We start from the raw sequence: 24,096 nt of genomic DNA, 5'->3' as shown, positions 1-24,096 counted from the left end.
CTTTATCCAGGCAGGGCTACTATCTCTCCTTTTGGACTTATTGGATGAATTATTTCATGGGCATTTTTGTCAGGAAGAGCTGACATACTGGGTGGTTTCTCAACTTTCTACTCAGCTAACATGAGGTGGAATGGTAGAAACTTTTCCAGTTTTAAGCAATGGTCAGAAAGTTTTGGCAGCACATGGCAGATCCACCAGTGGTGTTCTGATTCTGAACCATATAGAATCTCAAACTTTATAAAACCTGGAATAGGTATAAACATGACAGCTGCCCTTCATAGCAAAGCAAAGCTGACACTTCTGTTAATAAAGGATGAGAAAAGAGTTCTTTTCTTCCATCTTCCTTTGCTGATTTGTTTTTTTTTTTTTTTTTTTTTTTTTTGATTTGGGTCTTAATCTGAATCTATAACCTCAGTGGCAGCATTTTCCAGGGGAGATTTCCCTTGCACTACAGAAATATAATAAATGAGGTACACCAAAAGGGAGGAGAAATTAGTAGTACTTGCATCTCATTTTAAAAATACAGTAAGGTTGGGGTGCTGGGTGGCTCCATGGATTAATCATAATCAGCCAGCTCTTGATTTCAGCTCAGGTCATGATCTCAGGATCATGGGATTGAGCCCCGCATTGGGCTCCCCACTTAGTGGGGAGTCTGGTCCAGCATTCTCTCTCTCTCTCTCTCTCTCTTTCCCTCTCTCTCTGAAATAAATCTTTTTTAAAAACATAGAGTAAGGTTTAAAAGAAGCAGAATATTCATGTCATATATAATTACCAATTTAATGTGGCATTATTTCTAGAATTATAAGACAGCCAAAATGATATTGGTATAGATACAACCCTAATGACTAATTTCATCACTGCCTTTGGGATCTACGCAGTCATTAAAACAGAAATGGATAATTGTTGGGACTGATTTCAGATAATAGCACCGTTATCCCTGCACATTTCTCTAGTCACTGTCTTTCTTGCTGTGTGCAAATATGGAAAATATCAAATACAATGAAGCTAAAATAGGGACGAGGTAGTTGGGAAGGGGAGAATCAACTTCAGCAAAGAAATTTTAGGATACAATAAATCAGCAAAGAAAGAGCAGTATCAAAATAAGGGCAACCTAGGATACCTGGGTGGTTCAGTTGGTTTGGCATCTGACTCTTGGTTTCAGCTCAGGTCATGATCTCAGGGTCGTGAGATCGAGCCCCAGAGTCAGGCTCTGAGCCAAGTGTGGAACCTGCTTGAGATTCTCTCTTGCACTCTCCTGCTGCCCCACCCCCTCCACCGTTCATGCGCATGCTCTGGCTCTCTAAAAAAATTAATTTAAAAAATAAGTGCAATCTTCTAGTCACCTAGGATGAATAATCATCAAAATGATGAATAGTCCTAGTATTTTCCTCTTCTCTCTAACACAACAAGTGACAATTTATTTAAATTAAAAGACAAAACAAAACACCCACACCATTGAAAATTCACCACAGAGATATCCACACAAAAATGATGCTACTTAAATCAGAAGCATTTTGAGACTGGTCTGAGAGGATGAAATATTTCACTAATTACTATGCAGTGTATTTATAGCTCTAATTGTTTTTCCCCCACTTCTCAAAGGACGTGTTTCTTCCAGAAGTACAGTTGCTGAAGCAAACATTTATTTTTATTGTTCCATGGGAAAAAAGCGGTAGTACCCAACCAGCTACTATAATTCTGTAAAATCAGCTGCTGGAGAATTTTGTGTAATTTATATCTTTGCCCCAAGCTGTGCCTTAGGGTCTGTCTTATTTTTCTGTTTGAACTTGACAGAAAACAGTCTGTTAGAATGCAACAAATTTTAAAGGATACTGGTAATACCTCCTTTCAACCACTATTTTTCAGACAAACTTACTGTTCTCTTCTCTTCAAGAATGTCACCTAAAATCCTGAAACATTAATTAATCATTAAGCCAAAACATACTTTATTTGTACCCTTGAAGGAATATGCCTCTTTAAAAATTTCATCTCCTCATTGCAAAAATAATACACGTTCATTATAGAACATCTGGAGCACAAAATAAAGTATACAGAAAAAAATTAAGCCATAATCTCACAACTAGAGATAAGTATTGTAAACATTTGGGTAAGCTGGCTTCCAGGGAAAGAATATAATTCCTTATTAAATCCTAAAAATGATCTTCTATTCCTTAATAAAAACTCCTTTTCCTCAAAAAAGGTTTTGTTATAATTTTCCTTTGGGACATGCATTTCTTGTATCTTTGGAAAAGTATCTGATGGTGAACTTGATGTGCACAGCCTAAAATTTTCACCATACTGAATACTAAATAAGAGAGCCTAATGTCTGAAAGATTTTGATTCATGAACAATACATTTATGTAAGAGCATTGTTCAAAAGGATAATTTTACAAAGCGGGTCAGTTACTTTAAGAATGATGATTTCAAAAAAAAAAAAAAAGAATGATGATTTCACTCTTTTTTTTTTTTAAGATTTTATTTATTTATTCATGAGAGACAGAGAGAGAGAGAGAGAGGCAGAGACACAGGCAGATGGAGAAGCAGGCTCCATGCAGGGAGCTTGACACGGGATTCGATCCCAGGACCCCAGGATCATGACCTGAGCTGAAGGCAGTGCCACCCAAGCTGCCTAAGAATGATGATTTCAAACTAAACTTTGAGATAATCCTAGTATGTGCTTCAGGGAAATGTAGTTTTGTTTGCTACATATACTTTAAGCATATCCCAAAGCGGAACGGTTATCAGAAAATTCAGCCAAATGTGGGCCAGTCTGTAGGAGCATGGAAACCTCTTTAAAAAGCTTCCGCAAGCCTCATAGTACTCAATAAACACCTTTCTTTGTTTTGCCCATGTCTAGAGACTCCGGGGCTATGTATAGTTCTCATATCTCCACATGTTCCAGGTTAAAGACATTCATCATGTGGGATCTTTTAGATAAGACCATCTTGAAAGTCAGAGTTGTGATTTTGAGTACTCAAGAGCAGCGCAGACTGCTGCTGGACATGCAGGATTGATCTGCAGTTTCTCATAAAGTGACATCTAAAGCTTTGTTTGCTACAGTCTCTTCCAAATGAATACAAGGAGAGGAGTACAAAGAGAGTGTCAGGGCTGTTCATCTACATATGCACATACACACATATTTGCGTACACACACACCCCTTATTAACATATTCCCCATATGGTAATCAAGTATCTTCTAGTTCTCTATTTAATAAAACCATCAGGGTATTTCATTTCTATACTCAAATGTCTTCATATAAATCCTTTCTGACAATGAGAAACCTAAAAGTGGGAGACTTCATTGGAATACATGTTCAGAGAATTTGCAGTGTATTTTTGACAACCGACTCCTGTTTGCCTGTATGTGTATATTCAACCGAGGAGCACACCTCATTGAGGAGTGGGCAGCAATGGAAACTTCTGCAGAAAACCGCCAAGAATTAGAAGCAACGCAGTTACTACATTCACAGCAGATTCGAGCACTGAGCCAAGAGATGGAGAGTCCAGGATCCTTACCCCCTCCAAGGAGATGTCCGGTGTCCACCACCCCCCGACACACTGGGAGGGTGGGCGAACAACAAGGGCCTGAGAAGCACAGCAGTGGACAATATACATATAGGATGCTTACCTGAGGGCAGTTCTGTAGTGAGAGATCGCTTCCCGGTTCCGACCCTGGTCCTTCAGGAAATTGGCGTAGTTGTAGTGAACCTTGGCATTGTGGGGCAGGGTTTGAACTCCAGACCTATAATTAGCACAAAGGAAAAAAAAAGAGCAACAAAGAATACTGTTGGGTTTTTTTCATATTTTACTCAACTTCATGAACCTGCATTTGGAATGTCTTACATCCATCTAAAGCCAGGTTTTCCAAAATTGGAAACCTGCATTATGTGGCTTACTGAACGTGCTTCCATGGAAAACAACGGAGCAGTGTGTGGTTGTGCACAACTAAACAAACATGCTAACTGGATATGAAGCAGAGGTGGCCGCATAGGGTGATAGATAATTCTCTGGAGAACAAACCTGCATGCTCAGGTTCATTCAGTTTCTTTCCTTCCTTGCTTTTGTTCACTTAGAACCTTCCTTTAAAAAAAATTGAGAGCGTCCACAAGAACAAATCATTACAAGAGGGATGACTATGGACTGGCCTTCCTATTATGTTTTACTGGAAATTAACATTTCCGATGTTCCCAGCCTGGGCTAATTTAAAAAATAAATAAATAAATGCAAGGATAATTATTTTACAAATTGCAGATAAGGGAAAGAGGTTTTGCTCAGAAAGGTAAAAACTGTGCTTACACGGTCACTGTATTAGTCTGCTTGGGCTGCCATAACCCAATGCCTGGGGAATCCCTACAGTGTAAGAGCAAAACTTTGAAGATAATTGGAGGGGCCTGAGGGGGCAGAAAGGGGTCTGTTTCTTATTTGTAACTAGTCCACACATTTAACATGCACAAGATTATACAGCTGGTAAGTGGCAGAGGTGGGATTCTAGAGGATTCTAGTTTGGTTTTAGAGTCCCTTGTTCCCTCAATGAGCAGGGACAACGTGGCAGGGGAATGATGAAAGGAGATGAGTTGGAGGCCCGCTTGGGAAGAAAAGTCTTGGAATTTGCACGGATTATATATGGGTGGGGGACAGCTGACGAGAGAGAGAGCAAGGAGAAAAGCACGTAACCTAGTTTCTGGGCCACTCTAATGTACTACTGCCTCTCCCAGATAACATACTTTCATTTAGTTTTTAATTTAAAGGTAAGATTAACAGAAGGATTTCATACAAAGTGTTAAAAATCTGTTGGGATATGTAAGGGCTTTGTAATCTTTTTGCTGAACTTTCACTGAAATAACAGGTTCCTTAGGGCCAGCAAAGACAGTCCCACTTAAAACCCACTGGCTGGGAGCTTGAGGAACTCTCCAGGGACAGAACTTACCAGGCGTGCAAGAGGCTAGAGACTGACCCAAGGGCAACATTATCTGAAAGCAGCAGACTCCAAATTTATGCAAGTTGCTTCAGGGACCTCAAATGTGTTGCAGGTACCTAGGATTATTTTTGATGGCTGGGGTGTGGCTAAATATAGGCTAAATCTATATCGGGAGCAGTCAAGCCCCAGATCCCCATCCTTACGCTGCATATCTAAGTGACTTTTTTTCATTATTCTTTCCCCATCCCAGCAAAAGGCAGGAATTTTACTCTCTGCAAAAGTTGAGTTAGAGGGATCCTGCACTCAGGAACAACAGATATTTCTGAGCAAAGAGAGAAGAGTTGTATCTCAAAGGTAGATCATGTGAAGATCTGTATTCTGAACACCGAGTTCTCAGTTTGTCTCCCTTATAAAGCTCTCTGATACTAGCAGCCAGGATTGAACCCCTAGGGAGGAGTCTGGACAAATCTTCTCAGTAAAAACTGACGCGCCCAAGACAAAAGATTTATAAATGCTGACATTTGGGTGCTCCCATGAAATCATTGGTATCCTTTAATCACCCTATGGGTGAGCCCCAACAGCTGCCACATAGAGCTGGGATTTTAATCCATATTTAAAATGGATACTAAGCAAAGTGAATTTAGTCACAGGGGAAGAATTTGGGTCAGAGTGACAGTAATGGCTTTAAATTTTTTTCCAATTTCTATCCAGGAAAATTTCTGATTTTTCTACCCAGGACTAAGTAGTGCATGGTAATGGGCAGATTTTAAAGGTAACTTTGATTTCAGCATGGGCATAACTGGCATATTGGAATTGAACCTTCCCTCTGTGTGACTAGTATGGTGACTCTAATTTACGTATCGCCCAAAGAACAGACAATTAGGTCTGTGGAAACACGGTCCTTGCAAAGATCAGGGCATTGTTCAGTGATACCCAGAGGAAGTAATGATATTCATAACAGGCAAGCAGATGTGGGTGGAGTAACTCGAATCCTAAGAACGCGCTGCTTTTTCCATTGTTGTTTTTTTGACCTTGATGTTCTCTCTGTGATATTTTTCTGCTACGTTTTTCCAGTCTCTCATTTTACAATGAGTACTTTGTGGAAAAAGGGAAACAAACAACTGGCCAAAGGCAAAACTTTCCACGTAGCTGTAACTGGCCAGGCTGCTCTGGCTTCCAGAGCCAGTCTCCTTCATTTGTTCTACTGATGCTATGATTTTGTAGCCCTGATCATTTTAGTGGAAACAGGCAGCTTCCGTATATTTACTCTACAAAGACACGCAGTATTCATTAATTATACAGTTAGATCTCAATCCTTATTAATAATCCCAATGATGATGACAAAGAAAAATCTCTTTTCAACTCATGATCTTAATTCATGTACCTCATATTTCTCCCCCACACCTCTCATCTGCACAATAGTTGAAAAATAACAGAAATAACAAAAAAGCCACTTCTCTCAGGTGTATCTCCCAGTTTCTTGGACATCAATTGTTTTACTGGCATCACTGAAGAATACGTCACTAGAACCATCCCCAAATTCTTGATTAGAAAACAAACATTAAAAAATAAAATTAATGAGCAGCGTTCAGCCAGAGGCTAACAGGAAAAGTAAGGAGGATTTGTGGTTCTCTTCATTTCTGACCCTGCTTTGACCTGAAGTTGCACAATGCCACACTCTGGATGGCTAGTACTCATGAAATGGGCCCATTTTGAATCAAATTCTAGGCTAAGCACCCATTTCCATGGATTATTTCCTTTTATCCCTTCAATAACCTATTGGATGGGTAGAATTCTTATTCTCCCACAATACAGAAGAGGAAATTAAAGTTCACAGAGATTAAGACTTTTCTCTAAAGTTACAGACCCTAGAAAGTAGTTGAGCAAAGATTTCAACTAACACATGGTCAGAACCATTCCTGAAGCTAATCAACATTTGATGCTAAACCAGAAAGGTACCACAGGATATAGTAACATTGTAATTTTCACTATCACAATGTTTATCTCATTGGTAAGCAAAATACAGCCCTGTGGGCCCCAGGTGCACAGTGTGTTTACTATCATCTTTGGCGTCTTTCCTGAGACAACAGCAGAGTTGAGTAGTTGCAAAAGAGACCATATGGCCCACAAAGACTAAAATATTTACCATCTACTCCTTTACAGAAGAATTTACCAATCTTCAGTATATATTCTCTGACCCAGGAATTTGGCTGATCTCTCTGGTTCAAGCAATTCAGAAAGGAAGACAGAAATGTGTTTCCTACAGAGATGGAGAATAGCGTAGGCCATAAATTCTTAACTGATGGTCCATGGATCATTTGGATAGTTCATGAATGGGAATCAGAGACCCTTATCTAGATGCAAATAAAAAAAATGGTGTCTCTGCCTTTATAGGTATTTTGAAGATTTCGGGCATTGAGAGGATTTTACCAAATTGTGTTATTACAGTGTTATTTACTCCAAACAAATGTAAAATTCTTGGCTGTTACCACGCCCAGCTGGAGCTGTGAAGTTACCCACTTCCCAGGACAGGATAGCAGAACAGTTTCTTGTTATAAAGAATTAAAGAAAATATATCTTGCAGTATGATTATGAACCAATCCCTCCCTCTCTCTTTTTTATACTGGGCATAGTTTTAGTTAGAAAACAAAAGTAAAAAATAAGCGTAGCAAAGCTCACGTATTCTTTTTATATCAAATTCTGGTTCATATCCTGGCTCCTCCTCTTCACAGCTATTTCAGCTTGAACCAATTACTCTCCTTGAGCCTCTGATTAAGACAAAAGTGCTGGCTTCTTATGCTTTTGTGTGTAAGGTTATTGCCAGTGGAACTACAAAGCTGCGAGGGGGCCCTACATCTACCTCCTAAAAATACATCATGCGGTGGGATCTTTTTTGTAAGAGAAGGCCTCAGCTGGAAAAGCTGGGACTTAACTGAAATTTGGATTTTCTCCAACACAAAGGTCTGTCCTAAGATACTCTGTAAGACCGTTCATAGTGTTGCCAAGTAAAACCACCCCGTGTAATAAGAGAGGCCTTAATGAGACCCTATGGCCAAGGAATGGTCAATAAATTCACTGTTCAGAACTGAGAAGAGGGGGATCCCTGGGTGGCTCAGCAGTTTAGCGCCCGCCTTTGGCCCAGGGCATGATCCTGGAGTCCCGAGATCGAGTCCCACATCGGGATCCCTGCATGGAGCCTGCTTCTCCCTCTGCCTGTGTCTCTCTGCCTCTCTCTCTCTCTCTGTCTCTCATAAATAAATAAAATCTTAAAAAAAAAAAATCAGGAGAAACCAGAAGGAGGACATCTGTGAGGGACATCACCTTATCTAGAGCTGTAATAAATTTTTCTTACTCCAATCAGCCAGCTCTTGGTTTTAAAATCATTATGGCTCATTTAGGTTGTCTTCATCCTTATGTACTCAGTTCAGGTCTATAGGAGAACTGTTCCTGAAGGCCTGGGTTGTTCTTAGCAGCCTGCCTATACTTACAGTGTCCTGCTTCCTCTGTCTACCACTTGCTACATTATATAAACTGTGTTTATGTGTCTGACGCCCAGGTAGACTTTGAGGTCCTCTACAGATAATCTTCCTCCCTCTCCCTCACCACCTCTGTCTCCTACCCTAGAACACAGTGCAGAACAATAATTTGAAACCCTTACATCGTGTTTACCATAATGCCTTCTGCATTTTTCACATACTCATTTATTCTTACGCTATAACCAAAAAAATAAGCATTATTATTTTTCTAAGTTTTAAAATAAAGTAAGGCACAGACTGGTTAAGTAACTTGCCCAAAGTCCCACAGCTATTAAATAGTGGTACTTGGAGAAGAACCAGAAAATCTAACTCCAGCCCCCACACTCAACCAGTAACTCTATCTTCCTTCAAAGATTGTTAGTAAATGTTCATTCAACTGATTGGAACATGACTCAGCACAGATGAATACATACAAACATCAAGTCTTAGAGAAGAAAGAATATTCTTAAAGTCTCAGATTCTTAAAACTTTTCTTGGGACATGCATAAATTATAATAGGCAAAGTTTTCTAAAAACCATCAAAAGCTTTGATTTGCACATTATACAAAATTCCATTTGATCACAAAAGGCCTCTTTAGGGCACAAAACCTCTTCAAGCACACATGGGGAATGGCTGTGTTTTAGTAATCAACTGTCACTTACTACATACTTCCATCTAAAAAAACAGAAGCCTCTGGATACAAGGTCAATGAGCTTTTTGTTTTTCTGTTTTTCTGTTTTTAAATTGCTGGCATCAGCCTTAGAGGGTTTGAACACGAACTTGTTATCCTTGAAACAGGCTGCTGCCTGCCAAAATCCACCCCCAATGTTGCTCTGATTAAGCAGTAAACATCATTAAGAAGACACAACCTCTGTTAGTACCTTTTTTCAAGAAAAGAGTTTAACACAGGGCAGAACCATTTTAACATTTCTCCTAAAAGCCCTGACTGTTGAAAGCAAAAGAAAAAAAAATTAAGCCAACAAAGATGAAGAGAAAGTTGTATTTCTGAACTTCCATGTCCCTGTGTTTACAGAATGACCCCAGCATGGGTAGCAAGAGGGAACAAGCCAAGCCCATTGTGGTCTGTGAGAACTGCCTTTGAAGGTGAAAGGATGTGACAGAGACAGAACAGCATCTGGAACCTCAAAGTGAACAAATTTTCAGAACACATCCACACAAAAATCCTTAACCAGCAACAGGTCTCTACAGTACCCACTGCAGTAATGATGATGACAATGACAATGATGAGGACAATGATATAGGAATAATAAATAAGCTAATAAGACATGTATGCCAAACTAATATTTTCTATTAAAAAAAAAGTTAAGTTGCCAAGCAGCAAAATCAAATATATTGTTTTAAAGTAGTAGAAGAGGGCAGTGAAACATTTGTCTCATCTATTCGCTCATTTGTTCATTCATTCATTCACTCATTCACTCATTCTCGGCAGCCAGAGTCTGTGCCCCTCCTCTAGTACTTGTATTTCCTGTGGGGAACTCGCTCTTGTCTCACTTTGTGAAGTCTCAGTGGAACTCCAAGGTGTTTGGCCTTCCCTAACTCCCTGGGAGACAGAGGAGCTTCTTTGGCCATTCATTTTAGTGACGTGGTGGAGACAAAGGGCAGGCCGTGACCTAAAGCCCAAGCTCTGCCAGAGGTCTTAGTTTTCCCAGGACTTTGATGTGAAGACACAAAAACTTGGTGTAAGTTGACCTATTTGTTCCTGGGCAGGTACTCAAGTGCTCTCAAGACAGGCTATCCTAATGCCTGTTTCCTGTCCACTATGTGCCAACTTCTTTACTGGCCCTTCAATTCTGTGCACCTTCCTATACTCTTTCAACATCTTCCCTTTTTTTCAAGCAATCCCAACGCTGTTTCACTTGTCTGTCCCCAAAATGCAAGTGTCGGGTATCATTTAAGCAGGGGGCCACGTGAAAACCACATTGGCTAAATTGGGTCACTGGGTCATAAGTGAGGACAGAAGCTGGAAGAGGGGGTACAGATTGGGAATCCCTGGAAACCAGGAAAAATACTGTAGGGATGCCAGGGGTGGCAGTCCCGGGAAGTTCAGGTGAAGGTCACCAGGGCTTTGGCATTAGTGAGACAGCCTAAGCTCCAGGAAGCACAACATGATGAGCCACAGTCCCAAAGAATGTTTATACTTTATGACAAGTTTAGGGCTTTAAGTTGACCTTGTGATTGTGAACAGCTTCTATGCCACATAAAAACCTACTAGGAGATGAGAAAAGTCTTCTATTTCTTTGTTCACAATTAATGTTCAGATAAAAGCAACAAGATCACAGATCACAGCTTAACATCCTGGAATATTCTGCGTTTCTCTTCCTTCCTGCTGTGTGTTCACCTTTCCCATTTACTTGTCTGCATAATGAAGTTAGGCTTATCATTTCATTTTGTTTATAGCCGATTTTACAGCCCAGCTCATCATTACGACTGTTTCACAGACCCAAGAAACCTTCCCATGAGCCTTATTTTCATAAATTCACTGAGAATGAGCTCACATTAAACTTTATATAATACCATTTTAAAACTAAAGCTAAAACCCCAAACAAAATTACACCTTCCACTTAAAACTTTACTAAAAAAAAAAAAAAAAAGAATTTTGGGTTAATGATGATTGCCAGACCCATGTTACCTCATTTGTTTGGAAACAAATATGTAAGCAAAGAAACAAATGGGAAGAGATTTGCTTTCCTCCATCTAATCATACCTGAATAGAGATTCTCTTGACAGCCAAATCTCATTCTGCTTCACAGTTTTCCAAGAGAAAAGCAACAGCAACAGCACGGTGGACACAGTCAGGGTGGTGGCCCCGCATCGATTCAGCCAAGTGCAGAGCTTGCTCAGTCCGTGCACAAAGAGGATGCAGTAGCCCATGCTGGAAAACAGGGGGGAGGAGCAGGATTACTCTGGGGGTGCAGTGGAGTCTCCCTGAATATTCTATCCGTGTAACTGACTTTCAAATAAAGCTTGTCCTATGACAGAGAAACATATATAAACTCCCCTGTCATACACAACATTTACATGTTGGTTCGCCAATGTACCATTCCAGTATATAGCTCACTCTCTGGCATTGGTGTGGAGAATAACAAGTTCATTGTTTAGGCTCAAACTGCCTTGGATTTCAGCAGCTCAGGCATCATGAGAAGTTCTTTTTTGTGTTTTTGTTTTTGTTTTTTTTTTTTGATCATGAGGAGTTCTTATGTGTGTTCTTAGGTCGTGCATAGACCCTCTGACTCTCGCTTCCTTACGTCACTGACGTTGTATAATCATTCTGGTACCACATGTCTAAATTCAGACTGTGGTAGCAGGTCACATCATGGCTTTGTGAGAGCCAGCCTCCAAAAAGCACTGGTGCGTCTCTAGGGGTGTGCTGTTGGTATGTCCCCACCCTGGTCTAAGTCCTTTGCTGAAGGAAAATCATCTATCCACAGGCCAACTCCTGAGCCTTGCAGCTTGGAGCCCATCACAGACAAACTGTACTGATACGATTTTCTTACTGACTCTGGCTTAGCTTTCTAAAGAGACACAAAGAATCACTCGTGTTATCTGAGTGGCATGTCGACAGCACGTCTCTAAAAGCCTTTGGCTGGAACGTGGTCCCTCACATCATCTATACAGCCATGGAGATGCTTCTTGCCCGTCGACTGGTCTCAGAAAAACACAAACATTTGCCATACGCATTTCAGTTAAGATCCACTTCTTTCCAAAGATAATAGACTACTACAAGTTATCATGGAGTATTTTAAGAATGAATCAAGCTTGTGTAAAGTAATCCTATGTCTGTTAGACATTAATGCCATAATCCCAAATTAATATAGCCTATTTACTAGTTCCATTCATTCTCTCTCTATATGTGACTGGCAATATGCTGGGCACTAAGAATGCAATTATGAATAAAATATAGGGCCTGCCCTCAAAAAACTCCAGTCTACTGAAGCAGGCTGGTTTTGCAAAGGAAAACACTTAAACAGTCTAATTCCCAAACATATTTCTGTTAAAAAAAAAAACCTCTCCAATTTCTGTTTGTTCACCTTCTGAAATGTCTATGCTTTGGTATCAAGGGTAGAAAAACAAGAGAAGCATTTGCGGTTTCTGTCATGGAGATGCTGGGAATCATTTCAAGTTAGAGCTCCAATTCCATACTTCAAGTTCCCTAAGTCAGTTGGTCCAGCTCCCTCAACTTTTAGGGTTCACAGTTAGGCCAAACAAATGGAGTCACCACCCCACTTGGTAGGTTCGAGCTAAGGAGGCACAGGCCTATTACCGGATTTGATCGCCATAAGCACTGTGCAGAAGCCTCGAACATGCCAGAACATAGAGTCACTAATGCAAAAATATTAAAACCCCAAAACCTCTTCTCATTTTCACATCAAGTCATGTTTGGCCTTAAAGGTATCAAGGTTTTCTAAACGTCTCTCATCCTACACAACTGGCCATGCTGACAACACTATAGACCACATGGCTGCTCAAGTTCCTGAGGCTGCTGGCCATCTGCTCCTCTAGCCCCATCTGGATCCCAGCCGTAATCGAGGAGCAAGGAGCATCTCTGGCCACATGAGAGCCTTCTGGGCTCCATCCTTCCATTCAACAGATATTTAATAAACACCAACTGCATCCTGTCATTGTTACAGGTACCGAGAACATATCGATGGACAAAACAGACAATAATTCCTGTCCTTGTGGAACCCACATGGGTGGAGAAAAACCACCAATAACAGAGAGTATGCCACAGAGCAGGATAATGTTAAAGATCTATCAGGAGAGAGGAAGAGGGAATCCAGGGTGGGGAGGAGGTTGAGAGTGTAATATGGTGAGGAATGGTGCCATTGAAAAGGTGACATGGGAGCAAAGTCCTGAAATGTATGTACCCTGTGCAGGCATCCACATCTCTAGCACCAGCTGACTCCCTGCTCCTGCCTTCATAAAGCAGCCCCATGAAAAACTAATGTTTACTGAGCACATCTTACATGCCAAACACGTTCCATGTAGGAGTACGGCCCATCCATGCATCCCTCACTCATACTGGTATTTAACCATAAAGACGCCAACAAGAAGGTGAACAGGTCTCCTGAATTAGGGCACACAGCTTGTACATAGTCGGCAAAGATACAAACCCAGGAATATCAGATTCCAGAACTCACACTCCATATGTTGTCCTGCTTGTCTGGGTTTTCACCTGACTGGCTGATTCTTGCATTCAAGAATCAGCTTATCACACAGTTCACCTACTTCCCTCCTAACCATTCCATTCATAAAATTTCAGTAGTTGTTTACTGTCTCCTTGTAGGAAACAGAGCTGCCATCTGGCAGAGCAGTGGGAAAGGAAAACACTGGGATCTCCACACGGGGCCTGAGCTATGACCACAAAATGCCAGAAGACAAGAATAATGAAGATAACAACAAAAATAATTAGCTATTTTATACATTCATTTTTATACTGAGTCCTTCCTATTAGGCCAGGCACTGCACTAAGAGCGTTGCATGGGCGCCTGTCCCCCACATTTATAGGGCCTAGGATAAGGATGGTACTGGCTTTAAATATATTATCTGATTAAATATATAATCCTTGGTATCTTCCATTTCTTAAGTGATGAAATTAAAGCTTAAGAGGAGTTGAATACCTTTTCCGCAGCACCCACGGCTAGTAATAGAGAAGACCTATGGCTCTAACACTATGCTGTGCTCCAGAAGTGGGCAAACTTTTTCTGTAAGGGGCCAAAGAGTAAATATTTCGGACTTTTCAAGCTTTTCTGTCCTTCCCACTCACTCTATCTTTGGAGCAGGAAAGCAGCCATCGACACTATATAAATGAATGGGGATGGCTGTGTTCCAATAAAATTTATTTATAAAAGAGATGGTAGGGCAGCCTTCACTCAGGAGCCAGTGTTGACCCCTGCCAAAACCAGAGGAAGGAGAAGGCCATTTCTTTCCACTCAGCACAGGCATCAGTATCAAGTAACATGACAATTTTTTTTTAAAGTCATTATATTGACATATGGTTTAAAGAAATGGTAAGCCATATAAAATAACCTCTACTTAGGTTTGCGAATTTCTTAGAGAGTAACACATTCTTATCAACTTGAACACGGTATCACAAAGATTAAGATGCCTCTCTATTGTGACATTTCATCCTTCAACATCTGCTTTAATACAGATCTCAGCAGCAGTGGGGACAAATGCTCTCCCCATTTCTAGGGGCAGAGCAAGTCCTCATTTTGAATGTAGGAAATCAAGCAAATGAGAAGCTACATGCTTTTCTGGCCTCCAGGGAGATGAAACCAGACTCCAGATTGCTGTGGTTAATTTGGTTAAGGAAAACCTGGGCTCTGATCAGAGACCTCTACACAGAGCATGAAGGAGTCAGTGCAAACCACTGACACCTGGCAAAACCAGAACCTGAAGAACCAAGAGCCAAACTCCAACTACTGATTGGTTTACGTCAACACTGGGATGCATTTTCAATTTTTTTAAAGATTTAATTTATTTATTCATGAGAGACACAGAGAGAGAGAGAGAGAGCGAGAGAGAGTGAGGCAAAGACATAGGCAGAGGGGGAGGGAGAAGCAGGCTTCAAGCAGGGAGCCCGGGATGTGGGACTGGATCCCGGGTCTCCAGGATCACGACCGGGCTGAAGGCAGATGCTCAACCCCTGAGCCACCCAGGTGTCCCCGAGATGCATTTTCAAAGCAGCTTGAAAATTACCACTGCTTCTGAGAATGGGGTAATTATTTGATCTCTCATTCACAGGCTGAAGGTATCCCCAATTCAGTGCATATAATAACTAGAGACTCTCTAGTTACATGCATCTCTCCCTTATATTTTTATGATGCACATTTAAAGGAAACTGAATAAGAAATGCAGGTCAACAATGTTTGTCCTTTCATATTACAATGAAAAATATTTATTTGAGAACTTTGTGAGAAGTTAATCATTCTGTGAACAGTAAAAATGTACTTTCATGAACCTTGCCCAGAAGCTCTTTAAGTGATAAAAGAACACTTCTTCCTATTTTGAAAAGATGACAATTTCCTATTTCTGGGCTAAGCATTTTACAATGCTTACTATAGCTTCACTTTTTGTTTAATTACACGGAGAAAAGAGAAAAGAGAATCTTTTTGCTATTAAGTAGAAGTGATATTCTACCTTTTAACTTAAACTCAAGCCACTGAAAGTATCTATAAATAACATTAGTGATACAAGACAGACACAATATCACGATTTTATTACTTAAAAAAAAAAAAGTCCCAGCTTTAGATCGTTGAAATGAAGTTAACTATTCCTAGTTAACTTCATTCTGGTCTGTTGAATCCCCACCTGGCAAATTATGACAGTGAAATCTTATTCTGTTCTCATGGATGGTTAAACAATAAAGCCCTGGAATGCTGAGCCCAGAACAGGTGTTTGATGCTGTATCCAGGAAGCAGCAGGGAGCCAATGGTGAGGCCACATATCGGATTTAACCTGGAAGCTGCCAGCTTCTGGTGAGCCAAGACTCCCCCCTAGTTCTTTTTTCTCAAATATTTGATGGGTGTGAAAATTTCTCAGAAGGTTGACAGTATTGGGATATGAGTTTATTTATATTCCAAGAAAATGACTCCAAAACCATTTCTTATACATTTCCCTCTTGCACAGCTCCTCATGTGAGGTGCTGGGCTTCTGGGGCAGGGATGAAGAGCTTCTATTTACTTCTTCACAACACAGATTTCTTCCATTCTTTCCGCAGCATATCTATGGAACAATGCAATAATAATGTCATTGCTTTCACTTTCTGAGAACCTGATTCTCCTTTACCTCTTTGAAGATGAGATGCTTCCTCTCAACCTCGTAGTTCATCTATCTACTAGCTCCATATTTATGAGACCTCTCGTGATAAATAAGGCAGAGCCCTGGAGTCAGAAAAAACTGCATTTTCAGTTCTGACACTGTTGTTTGATCTTAAATTATTTAAGTTCTCTAGTTATTATTTTTCTTACTGGTAAAAGGAAATAATTTTACACTGTGCATAATGGTAGACAATAAACAATAAATGATAACATTGTTATAATATTATTAGGGAATCATTTTCTACTGAATAGAATGTGAGGTAGGATATGTGTATAGTCTGCACATATCCAGGTAGAAACAGATGTCTCTGTCAGGCTCCTATAAATGTTCCTGAGGCCACTAAAATACTATGAGCTGCAGGGGAACAAAAGTGTCCTGCAAATTTGGAAGTTTGGGAGTTCAAGGTGAGGAAAAAGGAATTCATTGGAGAATAAAGAGTCTGGAACTGGGTTAAAGAAGCTGGGTTCTTTTCTGACACTTGGGAGTTCCGTGGCCACATGAGACTTACTTAATTTCATGAAGCCTTGGTTGTTTATTTTATAAGAGTTTAAGACTGCCTGCCTTGAATAGCTGAAAACATAGCTACTTTAAAAGGCTGATTGTTTGGAGGAAATGAAATAATGTATGTGGACATAGTCTGTAAACTGAATATAAGGTATCAGTGTTTTCAGGTGAAGTGTTTATGTGTTCATGTGTGTGTTTAGTATGCCATATACTATTACATCAATAAAATCTACTGTGTATATCATTAAAATAAGTGATTAGATCTGTAAATAAACCTCAAGAAATCCAATTTATTAAAGCCCAGATTGACCTAAACTATGTAATTTACAGGACAATATTAAGTCTTTCATAAGCATTCACAGAAATTCCCTTAAAACTACAAAATTCCTTTTACAATATTGTTCACTTCAGAAAGGTCTGATTCACACATCACTTCTTTTTTTAAGATTTTATTTATTTATTTATTCACGAGAGACACAGGGAGAGAGGCAGAGACATAGGTAGTGGCAGAATCAGGCTTCCTGTGGGGAGCCCGATGTGGGACTCGATCCCAAGACCCCAGGATCACAACCTGAGCCAAAGGCAGACACTCAACCACTGAGCCATCCGCGTGCCCCTCACACATCACTTTGATAGAACAATATAGTGAAGGAAGATACACTTGTTGTAGGTGAAATATAGGTAGCTATGTAGGTATGCTAATGTGCATTCATAGTTCTAGAATTCAACAAGCACTTAAGCAAATCTTCCCTTAACCCTATTTCAAATCTTTCTCCACTCTATCTTTGTGAATAAAAGAAGAAAGAAGAAAGGGAAGAAAATGTGAACGATAATCATTTTGGTGAATTAATGCACAAAAGAAGTTTTTGTATTCAACTTTGATATAAAATAAATTATTAACTATTTGGAAGTTCCGGCTGGTTATTTAAAAATGGAGTAATGTTTTCACTTGCACTTCAGCATCAGCTTATGACAGGAGCTATTTTACAAGTGTGGTTGAGGGGATCCCTGAGTGGCTCAGTGGTCTGGCACCTGCCTTTGGTCCAAGGCGTGATCCTAGAGTCTCGGGATCAAGTTCCACGTTGGGCTCCCTGCGTGGAGCTTGCTTCTCCCTCTGCCTGTGTCTCTGCTTCTCTCTCTCTCTCTCTGTGTCTCCCATGAATAAATAAATAAAATCTTCAAAAAAACCCAAAAACAACTGTGGTTGACAAAGGTTGAACAAAGAGGTTGAAAGTATCATAAACTAACATGGAAACAAGGGTAAACTTACAAATGAATCAATCTAAGGGGTGAAGATGATTAGAGTTCTTCACCAGGAGAACTATCCATCTGTGGGGAGTGGGTGTTTCCCCTTGCAGGAGTCTTCACTCCAGGCCTGGGTTCCTTCCCTCCGAGGCTGGTACAAAAAAATCACAGCCAGATTTGCCATCTGGGCCTGAAAGGCCTTTTGGCCAAAGCCAAAGACCTTCCCCAAGGAACTCTAAAGCAACTCCTAAAAAGTTAGAAAAACCACCCTCTCTCTACCCTCCTACAGCATGCCCATCTCTGGGACCTGAATCCTGTCATTTATTCTTCCAGATGTCATTTATTCTTATATTATGATATGGCATCTGCACTTTTGAACCAAAGACATAATGGACAATCTAGTAGTTGTCGCTGCCCCCCGCTCTCTATTCTGTGTGCGTTAACACAGACCTGACCGCACAGGCATTTACTTTGTTATGCGTCCAGTGTTCTTTAAGTCTCTACGATTCTCTTTTCTGAAGCATCCATCGTGTTGGCTACTATGAGAAAAGAGACAAACAAAAATGGTGGTTCTGAACCTCATGGGAGCAGGACAATCCAGATTTCCAAGAGACAGAAGATATTTTAAGATTACTAAAATTTGTGTAAGAAGTCACTGGTTAAGTGGTAATCATTTGGCAATATTTATAAATGTATCAAATCAACACATTGTACACCTTAAACTTACACAATAGGTCATTTATATTTCAATAAAGATGAAAAAAAAAAGAGAAAAAGTCAGTGGTTTGAGATCCATTTCCTTGCACAGAACCCAAGAAAAAAGAAATGGATTTACTTATAAGTCTTGACTTAAAAGGTGTTGAGACAGCCAGCTCTGTGCAGGACATGGGGTATCAACATCTACATTTTAGTTGCTCTCTTCTGTTTGCAGAGGCAAATTTCATAACCTTCAGTATGGTGTTGTTAGATAGAACATTAGCCTACTAAAGCAGGGTTGCAGGACCAACAGAGGAAGAGAAGGGCCGGGAAAGGAGGAGAGACCCATATCTATGTTGCTTTGCTTTTCTTCAACTTTGATTCCTCCAATCTTCTCATTTGCACAGGGTGTACTGAAAGAATGACTCGCAGCTACCTAGGGCACGGCTTATGGTATTTTTCACACATATTTTTCCATTTAGCCTTATCTGAATCCAAATTATAGTCTCCAAATTTCTACTTTCAAATTGCGGTTTCCAATACATTTGCTGTTCATCACTTAGGACTTAACAGACATAAACATTAGTTTTTTTAATAACTAATAGGATTCTGTGATATTAAGGCCATGATTGTAGTTTAGTAAGTAACTGGTTGAGACTATCCTCATCGCTGGTCCCATGCCACCCCATGGATTGGCTAACTGATCTTTGGCCCACAAGCACCCAAGCTCACTTCATTTTCCCCTCAGCTCACTTCATTTTTACCATGGCTCTGTTCTGTTCTATTTGTCGGCAATCTTACAATTGCTTCTCCAGTGGTATCACTGATCTTCACTCTTCCTCTTCAGATCATTTGGTGACATCACTGATCTTTGCTGCCCCCTCATGCAATATTGCACTGCATTTCTCTTTTTCCTTTTGTTGTGCTCATTATGATAAAAGAGAACCTCCCTTTAAGATGGCATGATAGAAATGCATAAAAAATGGATTCAGAGCTAAAACTAAGTAATATTGAGTGGCTTTGGGTAATTTACCAACACATATGCACACTCACACACATCTACTCTCAGAGACCTGGTGCACTTGACCTTGTAACTGAAACTGCCTCTCAGTCTATTTCTTGGGTTTTTAGTTAGTGGCTCTTTGCCAAGCCCAAGCTGCTTTTCCCATCTCTCTAACGTATCATACAACGGGAATTTCAAACAAAAAAAAAATCAAACTAAAAAGCGAATATGTGACTTTGCCTTGTTCCTGGATTTTTAAAGATTTTTGGGACTTTGTCCTCTCAAAATTGAGTTACTTTTGCCCTCTGATATGGTTCAATCTTGTCCTATTGCTGCCAGCCATGGCCTTAGAGGGACCCAACCTTCTCTACTCAGTATCAACCACCTTGGGGGCAATTTTACCTGTGCTTTGACCCCTGTCTAGATACTAAGCTTCAGCAGAATTAATGAGTCTCTCTCCATTACTTCCTTTGGAGACGCAACCTTTTGACCTGTTCTCATGGACTACAACCTCTCTCATTAAGTTGTCTTTACAACTGCTCCTTAAGGGAGGTCTGGCATTGTTCTTGCTGCCGGGGCCCCATTTCCTCTCAACATACATCATACATTCCTTCTTGCTACTTTCCCCATGAACTTCTAAGCATCAGCTGTTCCTGCTTCTTACGAGGACACCCTGTTATCTCACAGTAGAAACCCCACACAGATGCTTCCTGATCACCTCCTGGTGTCCACCCCAATGCCCCTCAGAGAGCCTGCCCCTGTGGCAATTGTACTGCCTTCCTTGCCACTCCTCCCAAGGGACCCATCTTCCTTTCCCTACTGGGACCACCCTGTTGAAAGAAAGCAGACACAAGTGATCACATTCCAATGCATGACAAAAATCTTTGTTTAAAATCTTAAGGAGAAAAAAAATCCACGCTTCCCCCCAAGGTTATTCTGAATCACAGAACAGTTGAACTTTTGAAGCTGAAAGGGACCTTAAAGATCATGTGACACAATGGTCACTGGGTTTTAGGTTCCCCAAACGTGTAAAATCCCCAAGAAAGTGGACTTGGGTGAGGGAAGAGGGATGTTATCATCTTGTCAAAGGAGGAAGGATATTTTAAGACCAAAAATATAAGAAAGGCATAATTTCATAATTTAAAAATGAATGCATAGATAAAACTTTATGAAAAACCCACTGCACTGTCTTTTCTCTCTCTCCTCACCCCCTTAAATCAGAGAAAACTCTGTCATGGAGATCTAGGCAACACTTGGGAACCACTGAGCAAGGCCAACCAACCTTCTGGTTTTACTAGTAGGAAAATGATTCCCCAAGGCTGTTAGGTAGTAGGGGACAGATGGGGCTGTGCTGATTCCCAGTTCAGTCTTCTTCCTACTGGATTTACTAAAGTAAGTGTGTGTTGATATTGAATGACTGCTCTGATTTTAATATTTGACAAAATTTTGATTTACTCTCAAATAATTACAGTAAATCTAAAGGAGTCTACACATAGATGGCTCATCAGGAGGGGTTCCCAATATCAGATAATGGAAGCAGTGTAACTTCCGAGGTAGCATTTCTCATTTTGCATTTTGAATAATAAATACTGCAGTATTGCTTCCATAGCAACCCATTTAAAACTAAAAATTTTATCTCAAATTGATAGGTCTGAGTTGGGTATTTCTCAAAATCAAAAATGAATAGAGGTCATCATTTTTCCTTCTCCATGTCTGATGTGTCTGCCTGTAAGTTTTAGGGATTATACAATACAAATAGCATCTTTGTAAGAGTAGTGGAATTTTTTATATTTCTTTCTTCCCTCCAACACATAGTATCTAACTTCTCCTTCTGAGATCTCAATTATTCTTGATCGATGCTATCCAATGTTGTTTCTGCCTTCATTTATTCCTATCTGGCTTCTCTCTCTCTCTACTCATTCATGTTTTCTTAAAGTAGCTTAGGAATTTGCTCTTTGACGCTGAAGTGAATAAATCACCCTTAATTTGGCATGTAAATGGATATCTGATCACATCCTATGACTTCATTTGAGAGCTCTCAACAACTTTTTCTGCTTCATTGATTCAAAGAAATTTTAGTCCTTTGAAGCATTCTAATGTGGTTTTTATAAAATACAAAAAAAAGTAGCCATAAAATTATATGCCTCTCTGGAGATAAGAATAAGAGATCAAAATTTCTGGCAAAAAAAGAAAGAACGAAAGAAAGAAAAAAATGATTTAAGCCCCAAACTCTCCTGCCTGTTCAAAAAGGAAATCCACAAAATAGGCATTTATCACCAGAAGAAAAGATTATTCCAATTTCTTTTGGTGGTGAAACTCTGACCCTAAAGCCATGCAATGATAAATAGATAGCCTATTTCTGTCTCTTTTATCCACAGATTTCAAAGTGCAAGTAAGAGGAAGGTGATATTTTGGGTCTTATCTAAGTTAGGATAGAGGGAGAACAGAAGCCAGGAGATTTGAGTGGCTTGTTCATTGTTAGGCATAAAGGCAGAGATAAAAGAGCACTTGGTCTGACTCATTCTAGGGCTTTTCTTGTAAAATAGCCAAATTAGCCCCTGGGACTGATGGAAGTCACCCAGGCTTTAGTGAGGATAGACATGACTTCTGTGGTGTTCATGGATGGAAATCTAAGGCCAGGATTTGGCTCCATATAACTTGAAACAAACATTTAACGAGTAGAAAGTTCAACTTCCTCAGAAGAATTACCAGTTCAGCTTTCCATTTCATTGTCCTATCACTTGCTAAAGTTTTTGAAACAACACAGATGTCTGCATAAAGATGACGATGGGTATTATTAAACTTCCACTGAGGACACCAGGTACATTTTGTTTTCCTCAAAGCACCTGGGTCTTAATGCTGTGGAAAATGACTCTTTCTTGTCAAGGTCAAAAACGTAAGGAGAGTCATGCAGAGAAGATTCCTGTATATATAACAAGGCTTGTTTTTCACAATTGGCAAAGTCAATGCCGAAGTTTAATAAACGCAAAAGGCAACATTCAGCATTCTCACACTTTCCCAGGGATGCCTACAGCATATGCAAACTTCTCTGTGGTCCCCAGGAAGCTTTCAGCAGTTCTAATGACTTCATCGCAGTTAGTTTATAAATATTGAGAATTTTATATGAAACTGGGGGACTTTCTCTGGAAAGGATTGTAACCAGCAGTGACCAGCTGCCCCACTTTGGTAGAGAATAGTGTATAGTTGGGCAAAGAGCTGCTGAAACCCTCAGAAAATGAAGACTGAATGTCAACACTGCAATAGACATATGCAAGCATGTGGGAGAAAAGAAAAAGATAGTCATCTTTTTAATGAAGACCAGCTTTCTGACCCTGATTTTGGATAGCTCTGTACCAAGTTTGCAAAATATATCAAAATCTGAGTTGGTTCTAAGAAGCAGGCACTTGCTCTTGGAAATATTGAGGGTTTTTTTCATATTCAGAACTTCATTTTAATCCAAATAAGCTTATTACTAGTGGGGAAAAGGGCAGGGACACTACTTTTTCTATGTTAGAGCAAAGAAATAAAGTCAGAGAAAGGTTGGGACCCTTGGGTGGCTCCGCTAGTTGAGCAGCATCTTCGTTTTGGCTCAGGTCATGATCCCAGGGCTCTAGATCCAGCCCCATTTTGCACTCCATGCTTGGCACGGAATCTGCTTGGGATTTTCTCTTTCCCCCTCATCCCTCCCCTTGCTTGCTCTCTCTCTCTCTCTAATAAAATAAATCTTAAAAAAAAAAAAAAGTCAGAGGAAGGTCTGTGTAAGGAATGGGAACCCATGAAGAAGACAGAGCTGGGATGATTCTGCAGGTTTAGGGGAATACACCTACCTTTGAGAGATGAACCCCTTATTTTAACTAAGACACCTCACATATGGATGATGACAATATTATGGGCTTAATAATGTTTGCATAAGAGGCTCTTCCAGGAAAATGACACTTTAACCTCTTGTTTAAAATTCTAGCCCTTGATTTACTCAGAAATTGTTCCCTTGTCTCTGGATTAGAGAAGTTTGCCACACCTGCAATTCTTTGACCCGCAGAATCCTAGAGTCCTGAGAGTTTATATCACAGGATTTAGAAGTACACATCCTGGTCACCAAATGGAGTTGAACTGAAAGTACAGTACTGTGTACTGAATTTCTCTTTCCTTTCACGTACAAAGAATACTGAGATGTTACCAATCAGAGAAGCAATATAGTCTGGAAAGTGAGAAGTCTGTCAGTAGACAAAGATCTGCATTCCAGCTCTGCCCACCTTGGTCAAGTTCATTAAGTTTTTAGCATGCAGGTGTTATGTTTTTGTAAAACATGGTAATGGCATCAGCTCCCTAGAGAGCTGACATCAAACAATAACACACATTATTTATTGACCAC

The 24,096-nt window shown here is 40.1% G+C and overlaps 1 protein-coding gene across 3 annotated transcripts in view; it reads right to left on the bottom strand.

The window, feature by feature from the left end:
* TMTC1 (transmembrane O-mannosyltransferase targeting cadherins 1) overlaps positions 1-24,096 on the bottom strand; it is a 267,311-nt gene that overhangs the window by 67,379 nt on the left and 175,836 nt on the right. For all 3 annotated transcript variants that reach the window (XM_026000063.2, XM_072765653.1, XM_072765654.1), the window contains 2 exons: positions 11,160-11,327; positions 3,629-3,742 (listed from right to left, as the gene is read on the bottom strand). In XM_026000063.2, coding sequence (XP_025855848.2) covers positions 3,629-3,742; positions 11,160-11,327 — 282 coding nt within the window. The remainder of the gene's footprint in view (positions 1-3,628; positions 3,743-11,159; positions 11,328-24,096) is intronic.

This window comes from Vulpes vulpes, chromosome 8, assembly GCF_048418805.1.
Source record: "Vulpes vulpes isolate BD-2025 chromosome 8, VulVul3, whole genome shotgun sequence".
Taxonomy (NCBI): domain Eukaryota; kingdom Metazoa; phylum Chordata; class Mammalia; order Carnivora; family Canidae; genus Vulpes; species Vulpes vulpes.
Note: the sequence above shows the minus strand (reverse complement) of the source record. Positions and strands in the feature narration are given on the sequence as shown.